The following is a 24,124-nucleotide window of genomic DNA, read 5'->3' as shown; positions in this document are numbered from 1 at the left end:
TAAATGTATATGTAATTTAAACTAATGACTTCAACTAATAAGTAATATATATATATATATATATATATATAATTAATCACTACCATTCCTATAGTTTCTATAAAATGACAAGGAAATTATTAAATATTTTAATACTTATTTATTACAGTTTACCAACTACAAATAGCATTTGTAGTCACATGAAATATTTTTCATACACAGTTTTTGTTTGATATTTTGATTTGCATGAATATTTGATAAAACCTTCTCCAGATTCCTTTAATATCATTTGTCATAAATAATCAAATAATACTGAATTGAAATATGGAATTGATTGTATTTATGAAATATTTATCAGTTATTAAAATATCATTAAATGTATAATCATACAAAATTGTACAAACTGGAACGATAAATAACTTATCTATAAAACATATTGTTATACAATTTTAAAAAATCACAATCATTTTTAGTAAAAATAATAAATGTAATTTTTAAGATGCACTAAAATATAAATAATACTAGATTAATTTTAAACATTGTCTCTTGAATCTAAGATTTAAAATTTTATAGAATATCAAGTCAACAATATAAGTGTTATCCATTTTCTTTTAAGTATTTGATAGAAAAAGATTTTAGATAATTTAGTATGATGAATTCAACCCATTGCTGGTAATATATTCATTATCTAATCGACCAAGAACTTCTCAGTCCTTTTACGCAAGTATTAAAAACTAAAGTTTAAAAAGTGTTGTTTTAACATTGTTTGTAACACCACAAAATTGTAGATGAATATATTTCATTATTTATATTTTTTAAAAAATGAATAAAGCATTTTTCTTACTATTATGTCTTACTGCTGATAATTTCCAATTATAAATAATAATATATTCATAAGAAAAAAAAAATGGAGTTATTGAAATGTTTATACAAACTTTAGTTAGAATCTATACTATAAAATATAATATTGTATTTTTTAAACTAGATTGAAACAAGTAAAATAAATAAATTGATTCAACAATTAAAAAATTGTATTACAATTATACATTCGCATTATTACATACACAAAAAATATATATATAACAAAAAAAAAATTATAATTATTAACTCAACACACATTATTTTGACAAACTTATAGTTCCAACATAATTTAAATTACTAAAATAAAAGTCCAGAAGGTCTGGGCGTCATAACGGTAGGTCCATTTAAATTACTGAAAAGTGAAATCGGATAATGTTATTTTATTAAGTTTTGCTATAGTAAAGAAAATCTATTGACATACCTGAATTTCATAACTACTTTACCAATGGGTTGTCTGCTCTCAACATGTTTAAATGCGCGTTCCAATTCATGCTCCATAAATGTTTTATCCAATACAGGTTTGAGAACGTAATCATCAGCCATGCTAGAAAGTTCGTTTAGTATTCTAGAATCAAATTCATAATGGTCCCAACATTTGTTACCTTTGAATATCTAAAATAAGATTTAATCATATTTATTATTTATAAAAGTTTTTATTTTAACTATAGTCAAGGCAAACTCACATAAACAAATTTAAGCCATAACATATAGAAAAATCCTTGTACAGGTCCATATGTATCTGATGGTAAACGGTGTGGTCCAATAGTTACTACTAAACCAGTAATGCTACACAATTGTTTGCATAAATTACTTTTAAGTTCGCCTGCAGTGTTAAATACATAATCGTACCTATAAGTAAATAATTTATATATAATCAAAGTAAAATCAAAAGATAATTAATTATTTAATTTACCCGCTTGGCGCGGTACTAAGTAATTGATCTATACTGGAGGATTCAGTTTCATAAGTGGTGGTAGCACCAAGGTACTTCATGAAATGACACACACGATTAGGGCAAGCAACAGTAACGTTAGCTTTCAAATAACAACAAAGCTGTACGATTATTGATGCTGTACCAGTATCTTCACAATAAACAAAAATTCTGAAAATCATTAACATAAATTATTATATTTAAATAATAATTGTTAATTTTAAACAGAAAATATTAATAAAACAATGTTTAATAGTTCAATAAATTACAATAAACGATTAGATTTAAGTTATTGAAATAAATTTAAAAATAATTTTAAATAATTTTAAAAGAATTTATTACGAATACAGAATATATTTAAAAATTAACATTAATATTATTACCTATATTATACTAATATATTAATATTGACATATATACATATTATGTACCATAAATAGCATATCAATACAGATATTTCAAACATTTTAAAATTTGTATTAAATAAATTTGATACAAAAATAAAATAATATTACATTTATACTTGTATCATATTTTCTAATAAAAATGAATTATATGTAAATTATTATTATTATTTTAATTTAAAAAAAAATTACTTTATGGGCCAGTTGTACAGTAGTTGGTTAAACAGTGATTAAGTGATAATCTATAATTAACGATTTTGGTCACCTTTTAATCATTAATTATAAGATTGTTAAGTTAGTCAAACATCCAACGTTGGTAAACACTGATTAATTTTGGTATTTATCTAAATTATAAAAGTCATTGTTAATAATTTATTCTTTCAAAACTCATATTCCTTGTTTTTTTTTTATTAAATGTCTTATGAATAGGGCTCCAATATTTATTAAATTGCACATTTTATTTCTATTGATTCAATTTAATGTGGGTCTAGATACAAATTTGATTCATTTTCTACTGAATCAAATATTACTATTTTTATTTTGCATATTTTTGGATATTTTATAGTTTTATATTTTAAATGCTTATTTTTGAGATTTTAATAATTAAATAAATATTTCAGTAAATTTTTTAATTTTTTTAAAAATAATTTAAATTAACAGTTAGATAAAAGATAAATTATAAAACCTGTATAATTCTTTTTAGATTTTTAGATTCAAATTTGATTAAATTAAAATAAATCATTGTACCACAGTGTAATTCTTATATTGAAATTTGAATATAATATTAAAAAATACAAAAATAACAACTAACAAATTTAAATACTTATAAATTATAATATATTTTTAATTTTTTCTACTAAAAGTAAAATAAATTTATTCTTTATATTTTGGGGTACTGAGGAATTTGAAAATTTTGCAGTTATAATTGCTTTTTCGAGGTGTCAAAGAATATTCCAATCTCGAATTGATCATTATTATTACACGCTTCATCAACTATGAGGATTGCTTCATAATAATCAAAGTAAATTTAAATTTAAAATATTTTAATAACAACAACAAAAAAACCAAATGCAATAATGGATATTATTTAAATTTCATTTAATATTTCATAAAATTAGTAATAAACAAATATCAAAATTGAATATCAACTTAAATCAAAATTAATGAAAATATTATATAATTCATTGATTAACTAATCACAGCCGAACCATCAACTATACAATTCACTTGTCTATTTAATCTATAATTAAAATTTGATCATCGATTAACTAACCAATGAATTGTAAAACTGACCCTATTATAGCCTTACTTTTTATCTATAGCACTTAAGGGGTTCAAATTAGCTGTCTGAAATACAGCTAACCATGCTAATGAACCAGAGTACGGAAGGGTTGCTGCTTGTTCATGTGGTAATGTACGAGGCTTATGTCCCACATACTTATCAGGTACTACTATAGTTTCACATAGTGTACCACTAGGAGACCATGGTGGCAGCGATACCCAAACTTCATCATTAATGTTTATGTCACGTCTTACATCTGACCCTAAATCAATAACAACACCCGAGCAATCTCGACCTAATATTAGTGGGAATTCTCGATGAATTGATTTCTGTAAACAAAAATTGAATTGATTGAAAATTAATTAATAAACAAAAATATATTACTAAACCATTTATTTGTTTGAGTTGTAGAATAATTATATTTGTGAGGTATAAATATACATAATCTAGATACAAATACTGTCAATGTTATATAGTTGAGGGAAATTTTTTACCCACTACAAAATCAGAAAATCATTGCTCGAAGAGATGAAAATCAACGTATGTTGTTCCCTTGAATATTACAAGTTGACTTAGATTTGCGTGCATATAAAAGATGTATGAGCCATCTATTGATGGATGGATTAAAGACATGAAAAATCAAAAAAACTGCTATGCTCGTATGGCCAGTAAAATGTACACAAATTTTATTTACATATGAAAAAATATTTATCTTAAAGGAAAAATATAACAAACAAAATTATAGGGTATATGCTAGATTGTCATTAGAGGCCAAAGAGAAAGTTTCACGCATTCAATGAGATCACCGCCAAATTCAAGTAATGGTTTGGTAGGTTGTGTCATGTCATGGCTTAATACAAATCTATTTCTGTGAGAAACAGGTTAAAACCCAGGCTTGTGTTTAATAGACAACTGGTCTTAGACCCTATAGTAAAGCCTCTTAATTATTAATTGTTCAAAGGAATCAATTGGGTATTCCAACAAGATTCGGCAGCTAGTTATAAAGCAAAAATAACACAAGAGTGACTTGAAAATGATGTTCTGAATTTCATTAAGGCATCTGTTGAACCTTCATAAGCCCAGATTTGAACCTGTTCGATTACTCAATGATGGGTTATAGAACAGTTAAGAGAAGAGAGCATGTAAAAAAACGACACACAAATTTGGACCACGAAGTATTGTGAAGACAGCAGCAGACATTTTATTGGAGACAATTTGTACATTTATGGAACTGTAGCCAGAATGCTTACGTTGTTATATTGAAAAAGAGAGGGAGAAAATTTAAAATAGTTTATACATGGTTTGAATAACATTTAGGTGTACTATTTAAATATATTTATGATATTGTTATGCAATGTGTTGTTCTAGAATAATATTTGTTTGAAGTACTGGCAGTATTTATGTTTAGACTACGAACATTTTTAGCAGTATTTGATTTATTATATGAAATATGAATACATAAAATTAAAAACGTATTAATTTAAGAAAAGTTTTACCAAACTTCAATAAAATGTATTGTACCAAGAGGTTTTCATATTAAATATTTTAATTATTCACATAATTCTTTACTTACACTCAATGTATGCCTCATTAAAAATTTCCTTATATATGATCCATAACCAGATGCAACTAAAATATCCATTGGATCTAATGCAGCAGCTCTGACCATTATCATAACTTGATTAGATTCGGTGATTTTGGGAGTCACAACATCTTCTAGTAATGATATACTCTAAAATTAAGTTAATGTTTAGTTATGTTTGAATACAATAAGTCAGGAAATAAAATAATACTTCAATTCCATTATAACTGGTTGCAGATGCAGCTTTCATATGGGTAACGGTTATAGCAGATGGCTTTACACTAATACCAATCAAGAACCCAACACCACTACCAACAAAAAGACCAGCAAAACCAATATAAACATGACTTCGGTTGACTAAAAAAAAAAAAAATTATAAAATGTAAGTAATAGGAATATAAAATTAATTAAATAAATATTAAAATTAGTATAAGTAATAAATAAATAATTTAAGTTTATTAAATAAAATAAATAAAATAAAGTTTATTTATTTTTTATACGTATAAAAATATAATTATTTAAATAGTAAAAAATGAAAAATTAATTTAAAAATATTTATTAAATTTACTATAAACATAGAAAATAATATAATTTAAAAGTTATCTAATAATACCATCTATTGTGAAAATTAAAATTAATAATATTTTAATTATTTAATTGGAAAAATGTTAGTTATTAGTCTTAAATATTAAAATAAAATAATTTATAAAATCAATAATAAATTACACATTTTTCTATATGGCACAAAAATGAGAAATGCAATGATTCCAAACTTACGACTATTGCCAGTTAAGTAAATTATTTTTGATTGTAGTGCATCAACAAACAAATTCAAGTCTTGCTGAAATGTGTATTTGGTCTGTAACCAAGCTAGCATAAATTGTTCCCATGCCAGATGCAGCCCTTCTTGGGTGCTTTGTATAGATCTGGAGTTCCATGCTTCTAGTACAAACTGAGTTGTTTGATCTGACCATCGATCAAACACAACGGTTCCATTGTCTAATGCTGTCACCAGCAGCTCCTGTTTACACAAAAAAAAAAAAATTAAATGAAACATATTTATACACCTAAAAATTCATATCTGTATATATTTAAATTTACACAAACCTTAAACGTTTCAATTCCATTATAGAAATCGGTGATGATTTTCCCCATTGGTAGGCAATATTGAATCTATGCACAAAGTCTTTTGTTTGAAAAATCTCAAGGGCTGAAACATGAGTGGGTTTGAATACATTTTAAACCTGGCTCTAGATATGGGAAAAAACTGAGACACACCCAAGATAATAAAAGTGAAAGACAGAGAGAGAGGAAGAGAGAAAAACGGAGTGAACGCATTGCAAAGATTGTACACGATGAGAATAGCGAATTATTATAATAATAATAATATAAATCACTTACCTGGTGGTATTACAAGGATAAGAACTGATGAGACGGCGGTACATCGCGAGGTGGCGATTCACGGTCGAACGGGTGCACGGGGGCCGTTGAAAAGTCGAAAAGGAAAATATCAACGTGCCCACGACAATCGTACACGCTCGCAGACGAAAATCGTACACGGATCTTACATATCGAGTTTGTCACGTATTTCATTAAGAATCCATCGCTGCCGAGCGGGCGACCGATCACGAGTGAGAACCGAAATGATAGAAGAAAAAAAAAATTAATCACGACCGGACTATCTTCCGAACTGCGGTATCGATAAGCGTTATCATCACGCGTCGTCGAGAATAACGGCAATAGAAACCGAACAATCGAATTTTCCGGTCCGCCTGTGTTCCGCGGCGACGACGTTCCGTCCTGTGAACGATTTTCCAGGTCTGCCGGTCGTCCGTTCCGTTGTCGATCCGACGCCGCGGGACGAACAAAAGTCACAGAGTCGGTCGGCTGACGAGCAGCTGATATCGCGGCGGTAACGTTTGATATGGCGGACGGGCGGGAAACGCAAGTCAAGATTAAACTGTATACGGACGGGTCTCGTGCCGAATTTTTCATTATTTTGTCGCTCACGTTTGTTCAGAATTGATACGGTCTGGTGCAAAAAACTTTGCATTATCCGGTTCAGCGGTTCCCAAACTGTGCTCCGCCCTTTGGGCTCGGCGATTGTTTCTCAAGGGTTCGTCATACCGCAGAAAATGTAACGACGTCGAACAATTATTGTTATTGATCGCCGTTTAAAACGACGAACGCATATATATTTTTACAAGAATTGGTCTAAAATCCCGATGGGAAAATTATAATTGTTTTAATTTTAGATAATACGCGTTCCCAATCCAGTTAATTCTCAGCTAGATAGATTATTTATAAATATTATATTTTAAATGTACACTATCTCGTTTTGAGTTTTCCCCTCTATAAATGCATGTCATGTGTAATGTACTTTTACAATACATAATTTGATGATTCAACACCAGGCGTGTACTGGGTCCATTTGCCCTATCGGGAAACTGGATATAATTAGAGCCCACTTAATATAAATACCAATAGAAATGAGTCTCATGTATGTATATCTATTGACAATAGCCAGGTTGTCTATCCATTTTTTACACAAAATTATAAAATAACCATAAGCCTAAATAATAAACCAAATCTACATTTTGATTTAAGTTCTATAAAAATAAATATATACACAACAATATTAAAATAATTATTTTTATTTGAGTGATATTGAATAAATTTTAAATTAAATATTAAAAAAAAAATTTAAACCGTCGTATTTATTATATATGAATAGTATGTTCTTAAAAATAGTTCAATACAAGTAAAATAAAATATAAATAGTTCAGTAAAATGTTTGAAAACCAAACTTTCAACATTCTTAAGATTTCTAGAACTATTCCATATAAATCAGTATATTTATTTTATTTAACCGTACGTATTTACCAATAACTAATAAGTTATTAATGTTGCCTTGTTGCTATTCTCAGTATTCACTAACACGATTTAAGATCTATATACTTATATCTTTAATCGTGATATACACTAATACCATTGATTAAATATACATAGATAGTCCAAACGATAGGAAAAATCATTAATGCTTTATAAAGTGAAATGGAGCCAGAATTGTAGTAGTGTGGGAGCCATGTCAATAGGTTGCGCTGTTAGTAATTTGTTCTGCCATAAAAAAGTTTTACCCATTAGCAATCACCTATTTTATTATTAATGTTATCACTATCAATGCAGAATCGAATATTTGAATTTGCAACAACGGTTTTGGAAAATATTGAATTAGTTTTTTGACTTAACTACTTGACATATAAGTTATAAATCATAATAGTTAACTACAATAAATAAATAATAATACAATATAAATATAATTATTATTATGGTATTATTATTATTATTATTATAACTGTTGTATTAGGTCGACGCTATACAGACAATTGTCTCCATCTTACAAGTGCAGAACATGGGCAAATTTACGTTCAGCAGATTAGGCTTAGCTTCGTTAGTTAAAAAATTAGAATGAATCGACCTATAATGAAACTTGATGGTAAGAACTTTATCTATGTTTTCTCGTTGGTTTTTTACGATATTTTAATTTTTAAATGAATTATGAGCATTTAACATTTTTCATACTCATAACAATTATAGCTATCTTAAAAATTAAAATATCTTAAAAACAACAACGAGAGAACACAGATAATGTTCTTACCTAAATGTTTGATAATAGGTCAATTCAGTTTAATTTCAAAACTAAAAGCACACTATTGAAACCGGCAAAAGAAAATGTATTATGTCGTACGTGTGCGACGTCCTCTTAAAATATTCCAAGCAGACTGTTCTTTTCCCTCATAATATAAAATAATATAAAGAATTAATAAATAGCCATATTCAGTAAATAATAATAATAATAATAATCAATATTAATTTATATTCTTGGAATAGGTACTTCTTATCACGGTTTAACAGGCAATTAAGATCTTTTGGGTCGCACGGCATACCCCTCACCAACCGTATATGTTTTCATTGTCAACTTCTTTTCAATAGTAATTATTTATTATAATTAGTGGACAATTTATTGTTGTACCCGCTACCACTGGCGCCGAGTATATGTTTAGGTCAGGCCACGGACTGATCTCATTTTTTAAAGGGGGCCGGCGATCAGAGGGGGGCCGAACGTCTATAGTAATGACTACATTTTTGCAACATTTTAATGAACATAATAAACTATATTTGGATACTTATTTATATAAGTAGTTCGTAGTTTAGTCTTCAGACCGTAGAAATTAGAAAAGATATTAAAGGTTTTATGAAATAATCACAGTTGAATGCTAATACAGACTAATACAGAAATTAAGTACAAAAATAATGAATCAAATTATCCATTGCCAATTGGGTATGTTGAAAAGTTTAATACAATGATGGTGCACATAGGCGCCGGAACAATGGGGGCAACTGCTCACACGGGAAAAATTCCGTGAGGGCATAGCCCCCACGGACATTTTCCTAGAATGTACATTCTCGTGACTAAAATACATAGGCTATCTTCTACATTAGTTTTTATATTGAATATAGAAACAAAACTCAAATATATTTAAAAAACTATCTGTTTTGAGTAATAACATACATGTACTAATATATAGTATATATATATATAGTATACTAATAGTTTTATTTAGAAATAACTTGCATGTACTATATTAGTAGCAGTTAATATTTTATGTAGTATATGAGGTATATATATATAAGAATAAGATAACATGGAGACAATTACCCCTTATAGAAATGATTTAATATTTAACCCCAACACCAAAATAGAATAGCTTTTAGAATAGGAAATTATTATCGCAACTGTACAATAGATTTGTAATCTAATTTATTTCAAGAATCATTTGATTACAAACAACGGATGTGATCGGACACAGCCGTTATAATAATATAGGTATAATATAATACCTTCCCCTATATTTGTAGCTGTGAAAATCCCCACGGTTCAAAAATTGTTCCAGCGCCACTGATGGTGCATTGCGTTATCGTCATCATCGATGTTTCTTTGAAATCATATTATTATATGCAGGGCCGGATTTAGGAATGTGATAGCCCTGGACCCAACCTTAGAAGTAGATATTTTTTTCGATTACATAATAATAATATTTCTTCTTCTTCTTCGAGTGCCGTATTCGTTATCGAACATTGGCAATCATATTAGCTATTTGATCTCTAATAACGACTGTTCTGAATAGAGATATTGATGTATTGAACCATATTCGGAGTTTGTCCATCCAGGAAATTTGTGGTCTTCCACTGCTCCTTCTTCCAACTATTTTGCCTTGTATTATTAATTGTAGTAGACTATATTTTTCTGTATGTCGCATAAAATGTCCCAGGTATTGAAGTTTACGCGTTTTTATTGTTGTTACTATTTCCAGATTTTTGTTCATTCGTTCCAATACTGTAACATTCGTTATGTGATCGCACCAACTAATTTTTAATATTCTGCGGTATATCCACATTTCGAACGCTTGGATTCGGTTGATCGAAACTTTGGATAAAGTCCAAGTCTCTACTCCATAAAAAAGTACGGTAAATACATAACAACGAACCATTCTTATTCGGAGATTTATACTTAGTTGATGGCTACAGAATATATTTTTCATTTTCATAAAAGCTACTCTTGCTTTCTCTATATGACATTTTATTTCGTGCGAATGGTTCCAGTTATCTATCAATGGTTGTCCAAGATAATTAATTTTATGTACTCTATCTAAGGGGACATTGTTAAGTCTATGCAGATTTACCGGTTCTTTATCAATTATCATATATTTGGTTTTTTGGGCATTTAAATGTAAACCTAAGTTTTCACTAGCTGTTACTACTTTGTCTAATATCTTTTGTAAGTCTTCGATGTTGCTAATCATTATCTATAATACATATCTTAAGTTGTTTATAATTTTCCCATTTATAACAATGTCTTCCTCTGCTTCTTCTAAGGCCGTTGACATTATTTATTCTGAATATAGATTGAAAAGCAATGGCGAAAGGATACATCCTTGTCGAACTCCTCTTCGAATTTTAAAGTCATTAGAAAATGTGTTATTTATTCTAATATTAACTTGTTGATGCCAATACAAATTCGTTATGAATTGTAGGTCTTTTCCATCTATATCAATTTTTCGTAAAACCTCAGTCTTTCATGTCTCACCTTGTCATCTTTATTTACGTTATCAGCTATAGCATATTTTTATTTACAACTTAATCGGTACGTATTGTTGTGTTTATCTAGAACATTGGCTAGGCGGCTTTCTTCACAAGTTGTATGTGTTTATTTATAACTTGTTTTTTTTTTTTATTAGTATTTAAAAGCATACAAAATTACGAATATTATTCAATCGGGATTATCCTATGCTCTAAATGTCCATAATAATCGATTTTAAATTTATATTTGAAAATTCACAACATATTATTATGAATTTATAATATACAAGTATATTAATAATAAGATTTATTTATATATTTATGACATTATTAACGATTAAACATTTTTATTGAAGTTGTGATTTAAATCTATTTTGAAAATATTATATTATCATGTTTTATATTTAAAAAAATTCCACTGAGAAGAGGCCCTCATTTTGTGGGAGCCCGGGGCCCTGGGCTAAAATATTATATTTATTTTTATACGATTTGTTTTGTTATATTATTACAATGAGTTTGGAGCATAGATTTTATTGTTATTTTTAGATTTATCATATTTATTATTACTCTTTTTGTTAATATTACTGTGGCACTTTTGGCCCGTTTATCCCGGCATTTGTTATAATTTCATTAATTATCCTTGTTAAGTGTTCTTTTTTATTGCAAATGACACGAGTACGTCACACAATCGAACCAGTGATGGTTTGACTTCGAAGCGCGCAAACAATCATTAATACGAAAGATGACAATCAGTACAGTAGTTGTAGTGAACTATTAACTCTACCATACATGGTTAAAACGGCAAATGCTGTTTCACTAAATCTATTGCCTGAAAAAACAAAAGAAAGATATATAATGGTTTATAAAAAAACTTTTAAAATTGAGAAAAATAAATAAAACCAAATCGTTGTCGGAAAATGTGCTTCTTACAAATTTTAACAAAATATCTACAGAAATTAAACCGTAAACTCTATGGTCTATTTATTCAATGCTTTAAAAGCATGAAAAATATGAAACATAATATTAACGTTGGTACTTATTTGAAATTACAAGTTTATGTAAATAGAAAATCGAGTAAATTATAATTAAAAAATCTAAAGTTTTGACTTCAACCGATATAAATAATTCATTGACGAAACTCCTAATATTCAATACTTAGTAAAAAGGTAGGTGAGATAAAATTATTTTGTTTATATTGGCTATTCATTCTCCGTTAATTTATTACGATATACGTAATATTCATTAGTAAAATATATATTACTCATTAAACTTCTCTACTTAAAAACAAATTGTTTACGATTATTTACTATTAAAGGGTTATATGATATTTTAAGAAATGCATGGAATTATGACCCACAAATGTAACGTCAGATAGATTTTTTTTAGTTATAAAAATCGTTAATGCATCAAATAGGTTATTGGAAATATGCTTAAAGAAATTGCAATGTATTTAAATTTACTGTATTCCCGAACTGGTATAGGCCATTTTTTCCACCGAACTTCAGCAACATTACTTACCGATTCTACTGGTGATGTTACAACTAGTGATGGGAATAATCAAATGGAATAATCGAATGATTTTAATAATCGAAATAATGGTAATAGACATATTTAACAAAAACAAATCAATTTAATTATTCGAAAAATTGCGTTTTTTACTCATTTCCCATTGGGTAATAAATGAATAAGTCGACTGTCCATCAGTATTGCATTATAATTGTTAAAAATAATAAAATTACTGAATTTAACTGAAACTACAGGTACCTATTTGGTAAGGGGCCCAGGTCTTAACATTTTTGAGAGGGCCTATCTGGTTTTTCCCGGTATCTCGGTGGGCCAGTACGCACCTGTTCAATACATGAGCTAATATTCAACATCAAAATAAAATATTTTAATTTTAAAATTTTTATTTATGAAAATGACATGAGACAGGGTTTAGCGGTGAGTTGCTCTTAAAATTTCAGACTATGAACCACAAAAGTATGAGAAACGCATATAATTAAATGGACTACTTGTACTTATAAACAAAGATATGGAACATTGATTTAAAAATCGTATAGTAGGTAGGTAGTCGATCACTTTTAGAATTATAAAAATACGAGAAATATTATACTAAAGTAGAGATATTTATCAGAATAGTTGTTTGAAATAAAAACTTTACGATAACATTAAAAAAAAGGGTAATATTCTCGTAGATTTCTATGCAAGATTAGACATTTTATAACATTACATTTAATCGACTCAGTAGTTGATATTAGCATTATTCAAGTACCTTATTATTGTTCGACCAATTTGAATTTAAATATTTCATTCTTTGTATCTGCTAGTTGTCGGGAATCTATATTACATAATAAAATATTAGCTCGGAGGAAAAACATTATTTAGATCATATGCCTCGAAGAAATAATACGACTGATGGTTTTTTTTTCTTATGCGTCTAATTATAAAATTGTATGGGTACCATATAATAGTGCTTGAAATTTGAGGAGGCTGAAGCTCAGGTATACTGTATACTGGATGCTATTACGTTATAATAAAACATGTAATAAAATCATTAGTTTTTTTGTGAGGGAGGGCTCTAGCTATGCTAAGGGGAGTTAAGCCCCTATCTACCCCTATTTTTGCCTGTGATGGGTACATTATTAATGAAATATTTATATCAATGACATTTTTTTATTTATTTAAAATAATTTGTTTAAATAATAAAAAAATGTTTTTACGAGAACATAATTTACGAAATGTCAAAGGTAAAATTTTTTTATTTACTTTCGGGAAGACCGAACGAACTATGTACGGTTGGAAGTATAAGAATAGGTATATTTATAACATTATAATTAAATTGATTGTGGTAAAATATCGCTTTGAAAAAATTATTATGTTCTATATTGTGTTATTTAAAAAAAATATAAATAAATTTGTGTTAATTTATAAAGAAAATCGTTAGATAGTAAGTTATTCATTTAAGTATTATTATTATTTTTTTAGGAGCTTAATTGAAATTCAATGAGTAAGTATTAAATAATATAAAATAATCGTATTTAAATTATAATAATACGCGTTATTCAGAGAAAGAAGGAAGTTAAATTAAAATAAAGTAACATGAACATATGTGTAAATATAGATATACTTGGTACGATGTTGTAATTTTGGATGTATTCGTATTTTCCTTATTCTGTGAGTTTAGTAGGAGTATCTGTTGTTTGTCATATTTGGACAGAATGTCTAAACAGCATTTTATGTTTGTATGATGAGTTAAATAGTGTGTTCTATACTGTTATGAAATAGTAGGGATGTGTCCAAGAGGTACTTTTGGAGGTTCAAATAACCCCCAAAATGACTTTCTTAATTTTTTTTTATATTATAGAAACATCGGTATATTATATTATATTATATAGTGACAATGAAATATAATTAAGTTTTCACTCCAATTATAAATATGTAGGTTTTTTGGTTTCAAAGGTTTTTAATCGGTGGAAAAATACTAAAACAAAAGTTAAGCCTATCAGAGAAAAAATTTTCAAAAATTATGCAAACATAAAGTAGAAAATTTTCATTTAATTGTGTGATTCTTTTCTTCAATGACTAATGAAACAGCTGATATTGCGAGATAAGAATAAATATTGTTTTTCAGTTGATATATCGATCCTAACACCAAAGTTTCTGCAATTCAGGAAGATTTTTTAATTTTATAGGTGTCTTAGGTTTAAGTTGCTCTAGTTTAGTATCAGCATTTTTAGAAAATTTAAAAATCGTAAAATTAATTTGGAAAAAATTGTCGGACAAGGATATGACGGCACTGCACCAATGATTGGATATTTAAATGGTGATCAAGGAATAATAAGAATCACATCCCCAAGAGCTCTATAGTGTATTGTAGGTCACTCTCATTAAACTTACTTAGTAATTAGTGATGAATGTAAAATGACCATCATAAGAAATTGCATTGAATATATTTTAAGTATTTTCACTTTTTTAGGGCTCAATACAGTGAACTGGAATTTAAAAAAAAATCTATACAAACATAAAATACTCTTTCATCCATATTAAAGTGACATTTGTTGTTATGTGCGAAATAAGATTACGGTTAATAACGGTTGGAAAAAATGTTTATTCCAATTGTTAATGCTTTAGAAAATGTAGAAAAGAAAATTAGAAAATTTCGAATAAAGAAACATCAATTACAGCTTATCAGCTTTTACGAGTTATATTAAATTGTTCATTTCTGTAACCATATTAGAAAAAATATTGTCTTTCAAGGTTCTTCTATGTAACCAAATATATATTACATTAAACATGTTTTAAAATAAATTCGCACAAATTCGAATTATCAATTTTAAATAATATTTGAGGTAATCGTACAATACTTGATGAGTTAGGATGATAAATTAAAATACCACGCAACAAAATAAAAATAATAGGAGTAACGTATCATAAATGTCACCTTTAGAATATTATAAAACATCTATAATATTCATTTTTTGATCAAACTTGTATAATGACTCATCTGACTAATAACCTGACGACTAATCGTTTCGTAAATCACATGAAATTGTATGTTCTTTAAAAACTTTGATAGTAAACTAAGGTGACTATAGATGACCATACGTCTTGTTTTATACAGGATTGTCCTTTATTTCGGCTTATTGTTCTGTTTTCAAGAGCTTGAAGCTTTTTTGTCTTTGGTGGTGGTTTAATCTGATCCTTTTTGCCATCCGTAAGTACGCTATTGTTTTCCGTATTTGCATGATATTTTATGCATATAGCTGTAGAAATGTAATTTTATTCATTCCAAAAGTTGAGTAATATGAACGTATAAAGCAAAAGAAAAACAAAAATACAGAACAATAAAAAATCATTTGCAGTTATAAATTTGCAAAATTAAAAATTTTCACCAAAGTAAAATATTTTAAATTGACTTCGAATATATCGTTTAAGCTATATAAAAAAAAAAAAAAAATCGTATAAAAATGCGATGTAGATGATAGAGATTTGTAGTAAGCGTTAAAAGTGTCATTGACTAATGAAACGGATATCAGTTAGTTCATTAATTTCAAGTGTAGTATTTAAAGCGAGTATTTAATTATATATGTAGATGTCGACGATTTGATTTAAATAAGCAGTTATACTGCCCAGGATGGAATTGAATAAAACCAAAATAATATTGTGTTATACAAATATATGTGTAATATAAATAAGTTTTTGTCTTACCTGATGTAATAACTATTAACACATTATAATTTGTGACAGCACTAAATTAAATTTTCATTTAAGATAGGCTTTCGTATTCATCATACATCGTCTTAAACAGATTTGATTAACATGCAAATATTATATTTGCATTTCAAAATGTAATGTATAGCAAAAGTTCATAATAATTATATTATTGAACATCAATATTACGAGGAACATGCGCGAGTAGTTATATTTATACAATGATGTCTGAAGGCATCACGTTCAAAATGATCCCTCCTTAGATTTAGTTCACTAATCGATATGACCTAATTTATATTATAATTCACGTTTCTTTTATTATTATGTAAATTTGTACATACGAATATTAAAAAATACACTATGGTATAAGTATGAGCATGTAAAAAAATAACCTTAGGAAGGGGCCTTGTTCATTATTTCTTGAATTTGTCTCTCACTAAAATACCTCAGTCCTATAGAAAAAAGAAAAAAAAGGAAATATTTTTAAAATAAAATGAAATTGCGTCATTATTTTATTTTTATTTTTACCTAGATGATAATATAGATATGGTATATAGTAATAATAGCCTATATGTATAGAGATCGTATTGAAAAATTGAATAATTCCAATGGATTTCAAATTACGATTATTTTCACAATTTGAGTAATTTTAAATTGCTTACATATTAAATGTATGACCTTTGCAATCATATCTCCAGCTACGAAGGATATCCAATATTTAAAGCATTCTTTAAACTCCTTCTCATATTCTCAAAGTTTCTTACGCTCCATCACCGATTCTAATATTATCCTTTTACCTAATAGCCACACTAACTAGTTAATTACTAAATTTATCTCAGAACTATCCGCGTTAATAAATCCCCTCATTATGTTTCTTACAGCTGTTCTTAACAAACAGCTTATTCTATAGTTCAAACATTATTCATATCTAATTAACTAAATTATTACAATATTTTTAATCACCGTACGTTATGTTATCTGTAACTTGTTCGTTTCATTTGGTCTTCGATCCATATTTATATCTAACACTATTTTCTATTATTTAAAATATTTTGTAATGCATTCTATTGTAGGTTTTATATTCTAGGTATGTACCTATACATATATTGAATAACTGTTGAGCTATAATACGATTAGTTATACTAGAAGTTACTAATAAAAAAAAAAATCAACCATTTTCCTAAGCATACCCATATTTTTTTTTTTTTTAACTACGAGTGATCGTAACATTTTTATTTTAAGTAAATGTATTACTAAATAAATATTGTGACATAAATAAAACCTAATCTTTGAAATATCATAGTTATCAGGTTTTTTTAATTTTTATCTATTTCATTTTATGATTATTAGTATAGTAATCATTGTTTTTTTAAAACTTAATTCTTACAATAGTTTTATTTATATGATAATTGAAAGGTGTTTTTTTTATTGATAAAATAAAACATGTTAAAGTGTATTTGAGTGAAATTTTAATGTAAATAATGATGATTTATTAACTAAATTCTACTTTTATGCATTAATATCTATAGTCACGTCTAAGAATAGTATGAATTGTGAAATATTGTTATTGATTTTGATTTTTTATTAATTATATTTTATAGGTGTTTTATAATTGGTCGTTATTCAACTATATGCATATGCAGTCTTAGAGCAGAACAAGAACATGGCTTATGTGTTAAAAATCATTTAAATGATTAATTCAACGTTTTTCGATAAATAGTTTTTAATGGGTTTGACACAGAATGGATTATGGATCAATTTTTGTCATCTAAGAAGGATAATGTTATACGTTTTCAATAAACGTTAGAAATTTTTGATTTATACAAACAATAGTTAGATTTAGATAATATATTTTTTATCATGTAGATAGAAATAATATAAATACTCAACATGAGAATAATAATAATTCATCACGATGTGTCAAACATTATTATTCTTTACGTTTATTGTTTGTATAACATCCATGGGTTTAGACAGTATTTGGTAAATCAGTGATAATTGTTATAGCTGTATTTGGCTTGCTCATTATTTTTTTGTTTATTACTATATATAATGCAAATATTATTTAAATTATAATATAATAATGTTTATATAAAAAAAAGATTTTATTTTTATATTTGTTTTACTTCATTTGTGTTTTCATAGATGCTGTCGAATTCTTAGTTATTGTAGTTGCCCATTACTTTTAAACACAGAGGTGTCTTGAATATCTATTGATACGGTTATAGAAAGTATGGTTTCTAAAAACTGTTTTTTTACCAATGTGTCTAATACGTAAAAGTATACATTCATTTTAAAACGTTATTCGATATTATCATATTATAATTTATAGTGTTCAGTGAAGCCCGTTTTTTTTCCGATGAAATAAACGACAATAACAATAATGGGATTAGATAGTTTAGACATTTTTTAATAAATTATCGGTATCAGTTGTTAAAGCCATTATACGGTGCAGCTACTTTTCGATTTACTTATTTTCCGTACCGATCTCGCGCGATATTATCATCATCTAGAGCAGTGATTCTCATCTTTTTCTTGTTCATGTCACCTTTAGCCACTAGAATAAAACACCGTGTCACTCTAACATCAAAATAATAAATAATATTAACTGTGTATTTTAGAATAATTCTTGAAATAACAAAAAAAAGAAAAAAATACAGTACACAGAAAAATAATAAGTTCACCTACAATTTATTTGAGTTATATGGGTTCAATAAACATTGTCAGTTAAAAGTTTAAATTTGCAAATTAAAAAGAAGGGAAAAAATAATAAAGATTTCTATGAAAACTGATGAAAAATTGGGTCCTGGTGGTTTTTACAAAGTTGAGGAAGTCGTGGGCTGTTGGTGGAAAGGCTCATATTGTCTTCTAGCGACTTTAAAATAACTGACTAACGACCCCGATTAAATGAATAAGATAATCGATAATGCATAATTCGATATCTCAAATCAAAATGCACGTATTTATCGGACCTAAATAATATAAAGACACAAACTTAAAGTTATGCTATTTACATGACAGTTATGGAAATATGATTTTATTAAAATAGATAAATTTTATTTTTTTCATTTTCTTTTGGAGATTTCGTGTCACCCTCATAGGCGTGTCTACGAGGGAGGCAGGGTGGGTACCGGCCTCCCCAGCGATGCTTTTGGCCTCTTGGCTTATAATGATGAAACCACGAATATATAGTATCTATATCCATGGCTGAAACAGTAACAGTAGGTAATTTTAGGTAGAATGTGAATTTAAATTTTAAATTTATTGAATTTTATTATTTATAATATTTTAATATGTAATAGTATAATATAATGTAATAGTTTAACCAAACTGATAAATAACTGTTGATTTTGTAATAACTGTAATAAGATGTGTATAGAAGGTTGATGTATAGTTGATAAAATTCTTCTTCTTCTTCCTCAGCTTATCGGCCCATTAAGTGCCATCGCTGCCATTACAAAACCTCTCCATTTCTCTCTATTTCTCTCTATAAGCGTCGTCAAAAGATGACTCTTCTTCTATATTTTTGGTATATTGCGCTATAACGTCCACCCATCGGGTCCTTGGTCTTCCTAGTGGACGTTTTTTATTTATTTTGTTAACTAAGACTTATTTTATTATTTGTCCGTCCGCTCTCCAAAGATGGGCAAATTAATATAAAATTAGTTGATAAAATATTTATAAAAAATAAATAAGTAGCACATTAGTTAATAGGCCTTATTTATTAGTTCATAGTTGTAATAGCATAGGAAACCAATTTTAAGATCAAGAAAATCTTTAATTTGACGGGGTGAAAAAATTCCAGGTTAACAACAAAAATAAGTCACAAATATAGATGTAGATTATAGATCGCTGTAGTAAGTAAAAAATTTAAATTTTATAACTGGCCTCCCCAGTCATGGAGGTCTGGACACGCCTATGGTCACTCCTACACTGCGTCCAGTTACCCTTGGGTGACATGTAATCCCGGTTGAGAATCACTGATCTAGGGTGTTGGCGTCCGTTTCAAAATGTCCGCCGTCTACAGATTTTTTCGTTTTATCATTACCAGACGTAATGAGCGTACGTTCGATCTTTGGAATATTCTTGGTCCATTCCGATCCTTGTACCACGTAACCGTACGAAAACGTTAATGTTCTCCCATGGTCGCGAAATCGGCGTGAATGAAGACGATTCAAGTGGTGTTTATCACCGTTAGTTTTCACCCCCCTTCTTCTAATATTTCTTCGGACTGATCATATTTTCAATGGCAAATTTAAGGAAGCAAAAACGAACCGTCCACACGGACTAATTGTTCCTTACAAAATTGTTATTGTTATTATTTTTTTTTTTATAGAAATTTGTAAAACGAAAATTTCGATTGCCAGTTGTATCAACCGGTATCTAATAAATAGTAACTGTAGTACAATTGAGGTTATATTTTAAGTAAAAATATTCATTGAAAACGAAAATTGACGCCCTGACCGCGAGTAATAATTATTTTGTTCGGCCATTTAGAATTCTTTAGAATTTAGAATTTGAATGATCGTTTTTGCTAAGAACCACCGCGTGTTTTGATCGTGTTCAACTCCGACTGACGGATTGAAATCAAATTTATTCGCTGGTACCAGTGTACGCGAACGTGAAGGCGTTGAACACGACGAACGGAATTTTCTGGATAATAATAATTTCGTTTTCGGCGCCGTAGATAATGATGATAACAGTACCTGCGTATCGCGTTGTACGTACACTATCCGTGTGGCGGCGGCGGCGGCGGCGGCAGCGGCGGCAGCGGCGGCAGTCCCAACAGCACGCGTGCTCTGCCGGTAGTATCGTTTGCGCCGCCGACCGGCACTCACCGTCCCGCGCAAGCACGATATCGTCAGTCACCGTCAGCCGGCTGGTCGTGAGCACTGCGTTTCACCATGTGGTCAAAGGTGTGGATCGTCGTCTGTCTCGTCGCCGCCGCCGCCGCCGCCGTGGTTACAGGTACTGCACGGATACAGCTTTACTTTTACATTTACACTTTGTCTTCTACCTTATTTTTACCCTTGCACGGCTCGCGATTCTGTCGTCTCCCCATCACCCATCCCTGCCCGCGGACGGTTCTTAGCTACTCGGGTCTTAAGTGGAATATGGTTCACGAGTCTACTTAATACGCCGAACGTCAATAGGACGTATAGATGATTATCCGATATTACATGTTGCTGTCGGTTCGTTCGTAGTGGACCTACGACGCGAAACATTATTTTGCACGACGGTTTCGTTCGATCACCAAATAACCCCCTCCCCTCAAATTTTGAATTTTCTTTTTCGATGTTTGTGCGTTGTACACGACGACGTGCAGGAATATTGTAAACCGACCATTCGGCAGTTTTTCGTTACACTAACGGTCGGCGCGAAACCTGGTTGTTTTCAAACCGTTCGGTTGAGTCTTGAACGGTTCACTGTTCGGATGCGCTGTATAAATGCAGTTCACGCGTTGTTCTTATAGAACGTTTGAACATAGGCTGTGAAATTTGTTTACTGCGCCGTTTTATCCGTACAAACGGCGTTCTACAGCGCTGTGTTGCATTACGACATTTTAATTTATTTTTACGTCTAAATAATCGAGGTTAAAAGCGAATTTTCGAAAATATATTACGTTTCGTTATTCCGTTAAATTATTTAACATCCATACTGTTAATATGAATAATCAAGTGAAAAAATGCGTTACATTTTAAAAAATATTTTTAAATTAAGTAACGAGGAACATTTTATTTATTTTTTGTTAAGATTTATTAGAATTTAAGTTTGAGCTCCTCGCATAATTTTGGAGCAATTAATGATGTTAGTAGATTTATCGATTGAAATAAAATGTAATTGCCAATGAAAAACAAAATTACAAATGATTACTACGTTCGTATATATTTAATTTAGTTGTGTCTTAATCATAATGTTTTCTATTACATCAACAGTATTATTCAATAGCAAATTTAGGTACTATGTGATTTGCAAATTTTGTTTCAACTTATTGGTCGGCTGTATTATTATGAAAATTTAAATTGTAAGCCATATATAATTTTATTAAAATAATTTATTTATTACTCGTAATAGAAACAAAAATATTACGTTCAATGATTTTTTTTTTTTGTTTATCTTAATTCTTTATTTTTGTTTTTCAGTAAGAGTCAAATAAATAACTACTGTCTTATAAATGTTGTACTTCTAATATTTAATTAAGATAAATTACTATTAAGTTATAGGTAGAAAAATGTTTAAGTGAATGGTAAAATATTCTGATATACGGTAAAATATTTTATTATAAGGTAACATAAATAATACAGGTTGATGTTAAAAATTAATCAAATAACATAAAAATTAGAAACCTAGTTTAATTATGTGTTGTTTTTCCGTAAAATGAATGGTACAACATTTGTTACGAAAGTAATATTATGATATATTATTTTACTTAAAATATTTAAACATTTTAATTATATTTAAACAATTTGAATATTTAAATAGATATGCACTTTATAAAAAGAACTTAAATATGACGTTATTACAAAAGTTTTAAAAACACAAGCAAAATATTAAGAATTTTATATATTTTGAATGCTGGTCTCGAAATTAAGAATATAAGAAAGATATATTTTAATATTTATCCTTGAAAATTAAAATGTACAAAATTATATTTAGATTCTTCGAATAAACTTTTAACTATAGACTTGTTAAATTGTTTTACTATGTACAATTTGACTCGTAAAAAAGTTTTAACAAAACCACTTTACATTTAAGCTCAGCCAGGCTTGTTATTGGAATACTAAAAACATTTTTTGGTTGAAAAAAAAGTGGTTTATCTTTATTTTTAAATGTTAATTAATTTAATAATTAATTAGCATTTTAAATGTAATTTTGTTCACGTTACTGTTATTTTTTATATAAAACTTATACTTTAACTTTAAGATAACTAATCTATAGTTGTTATTTTAATGACTTTATGCGTTTTTACTGTAACACAAATAAAAATAATTATATTATTTAATACTTTGAACGGTTAATGATATAAATTAATTGTTAGATATACTTAACAATACCTTCTATATTCCATAAGAGATATTATTTGAAGCGCATGATACATCACACTTTAGTTTTGAGTTAAATTTTCACTTTTCTATTCAGTACCTAAGCAATAAAATTAGTAATTTAATATATAATATTGTGATACATTATAATAAAGTATTTGGAATAAAATGTCAAATGAAGCAAGTTTTGTTGGAGATAACGTAAGAATGAAAGTTGTGTACGTTGACACAAAGATTAAGCATAGAGAAGTAATAAAGATTATAAAATCATTAGCAAATGTTATTGTGATATTCGTACGAATATGTAGAGTGGGGTTTTGATACTTATATAGTTGAAGGTGTGGTGATGGAAAAATTATGGGATACGTAAGACACATTGAATGTAGTTTTGAAATAAACCACTTTTAAAACTTAACCCCAAAATAGATACAGATCACTCCATATACTTCAGTTTATTTCCATACATATCAGATATTTTGTAAAATTATAAAATATATTTGAGTATATATTATAAGTTATATATTTGAGAAAACAATCATAGAGGGATAGAATTTTTATGAAAAATTAAAGAAGCTGGTGAAATATTTCAATACATATTTGGAGGATCCTTATTTTTCACATATACACACACTTTGACTATTTGTATGTATCACATTTTTATTTCTGTTCTATAAAGTATAGCAATTTAAT

The 24,124-nt window shown here is 28.2% G+C and overlaps 2 protein-coding genes across 2 annotated transcripts in view; one reads left to right on the top strand and one right to left on the bottom strand.

The window, feature by feature from the left end:
* Positions 1-1,059: 1,059 nt before the first annotated feature.
* Positions 1,060-6,910, bottom strand: LOC112689787 (reticulon-4-interacting protein 1, mitochondrial-like). The gene is made up of 10 exons (XM_025563639.1): positions 6,441-6,910; positions 6,147-6,249; positions 5,817-6,060; positions 5,251-5,396; positions 5,031-5,189; positions 3,485-3,786; positions 1,754-1,942; positions 1,524-1,689; positions 1,262-1,452; positions 1,060-1,192 (listed from the first exon to the last, which is right to left on the bottom strand). Exons 2-10 carry the CDS (start codon positions 6,192-6,194, stop codon positions 1,138-1,140), a joined length of 1,500 nt encoding a protein of 499 aa, XP_025419424.1. The 5' UTR covers positions 6,195-6,249; positions 6,441-6,910; the 3' UTR covers positions 1,060-1,137.
* A 14,300-nt stretch (positions 6,911-21,210) lies between these two features.
* Positions 21,211-24,124, top strand: part of LOC112689733 — a gene marked incomplete in the record, with an annotated part of 415,778 nt that continues 412,864 nt past the window's right edge. Inside the window, 1 exon segment of the mRNA XM_025563560.1 lies at positions 21,211-21,359. Within this exon segment, the coding sequence (XP_025419345.1) occupies positions 21,296-21,359 (64 nt within the window).

Source organism: Sipha flava, unplaced genomic scaffold (assembly GCF_003268045.1).
Source record: "Sipha flava isolate LNK unplaced genomic scaffold, YSA_version1 46_pilon_pilon, whole genome shotgun sequence".
In the NCBI taxonomy this organism is placed as follows: Eukaryota; Metazoa; Arthropoda; class Insecta; order Hemiptera; family Aphididae; genus Sipha; species Sipha flava.
Note: the sequence above shows the minus strand (reverse complement) of the source record. Positions and strands in the feature narration are given on the sequence as shown.

What these genes read in the sequence shown, in the direction of transcription:
- LOC112689787 (XM_025563639.1), bottom strand. Translation starts at nt 6,194, where the DNA reads ATGGGGAAAATCATCACCGATTTCTATAATGGAATTGAAACGTTTAAG. An exon ending in TTACTTAACTGGCAATAGTC is followed by an intron (nt 5,397 to 5,816) that starts GTAAGTTTGGAA and finishes TTTTTTTTTTAG; the next exon opens with TCAACCGAAGTCATGTTTAT. An exon ending in AAAGTAGTTATGAAATTCAG is followed by an intron (nt 1,193 to 1,261) that starts GTATGTCAATAG and finishes TTCACTTTTCAG; the next exon opens with TAATTTAAATGGACCTACCG.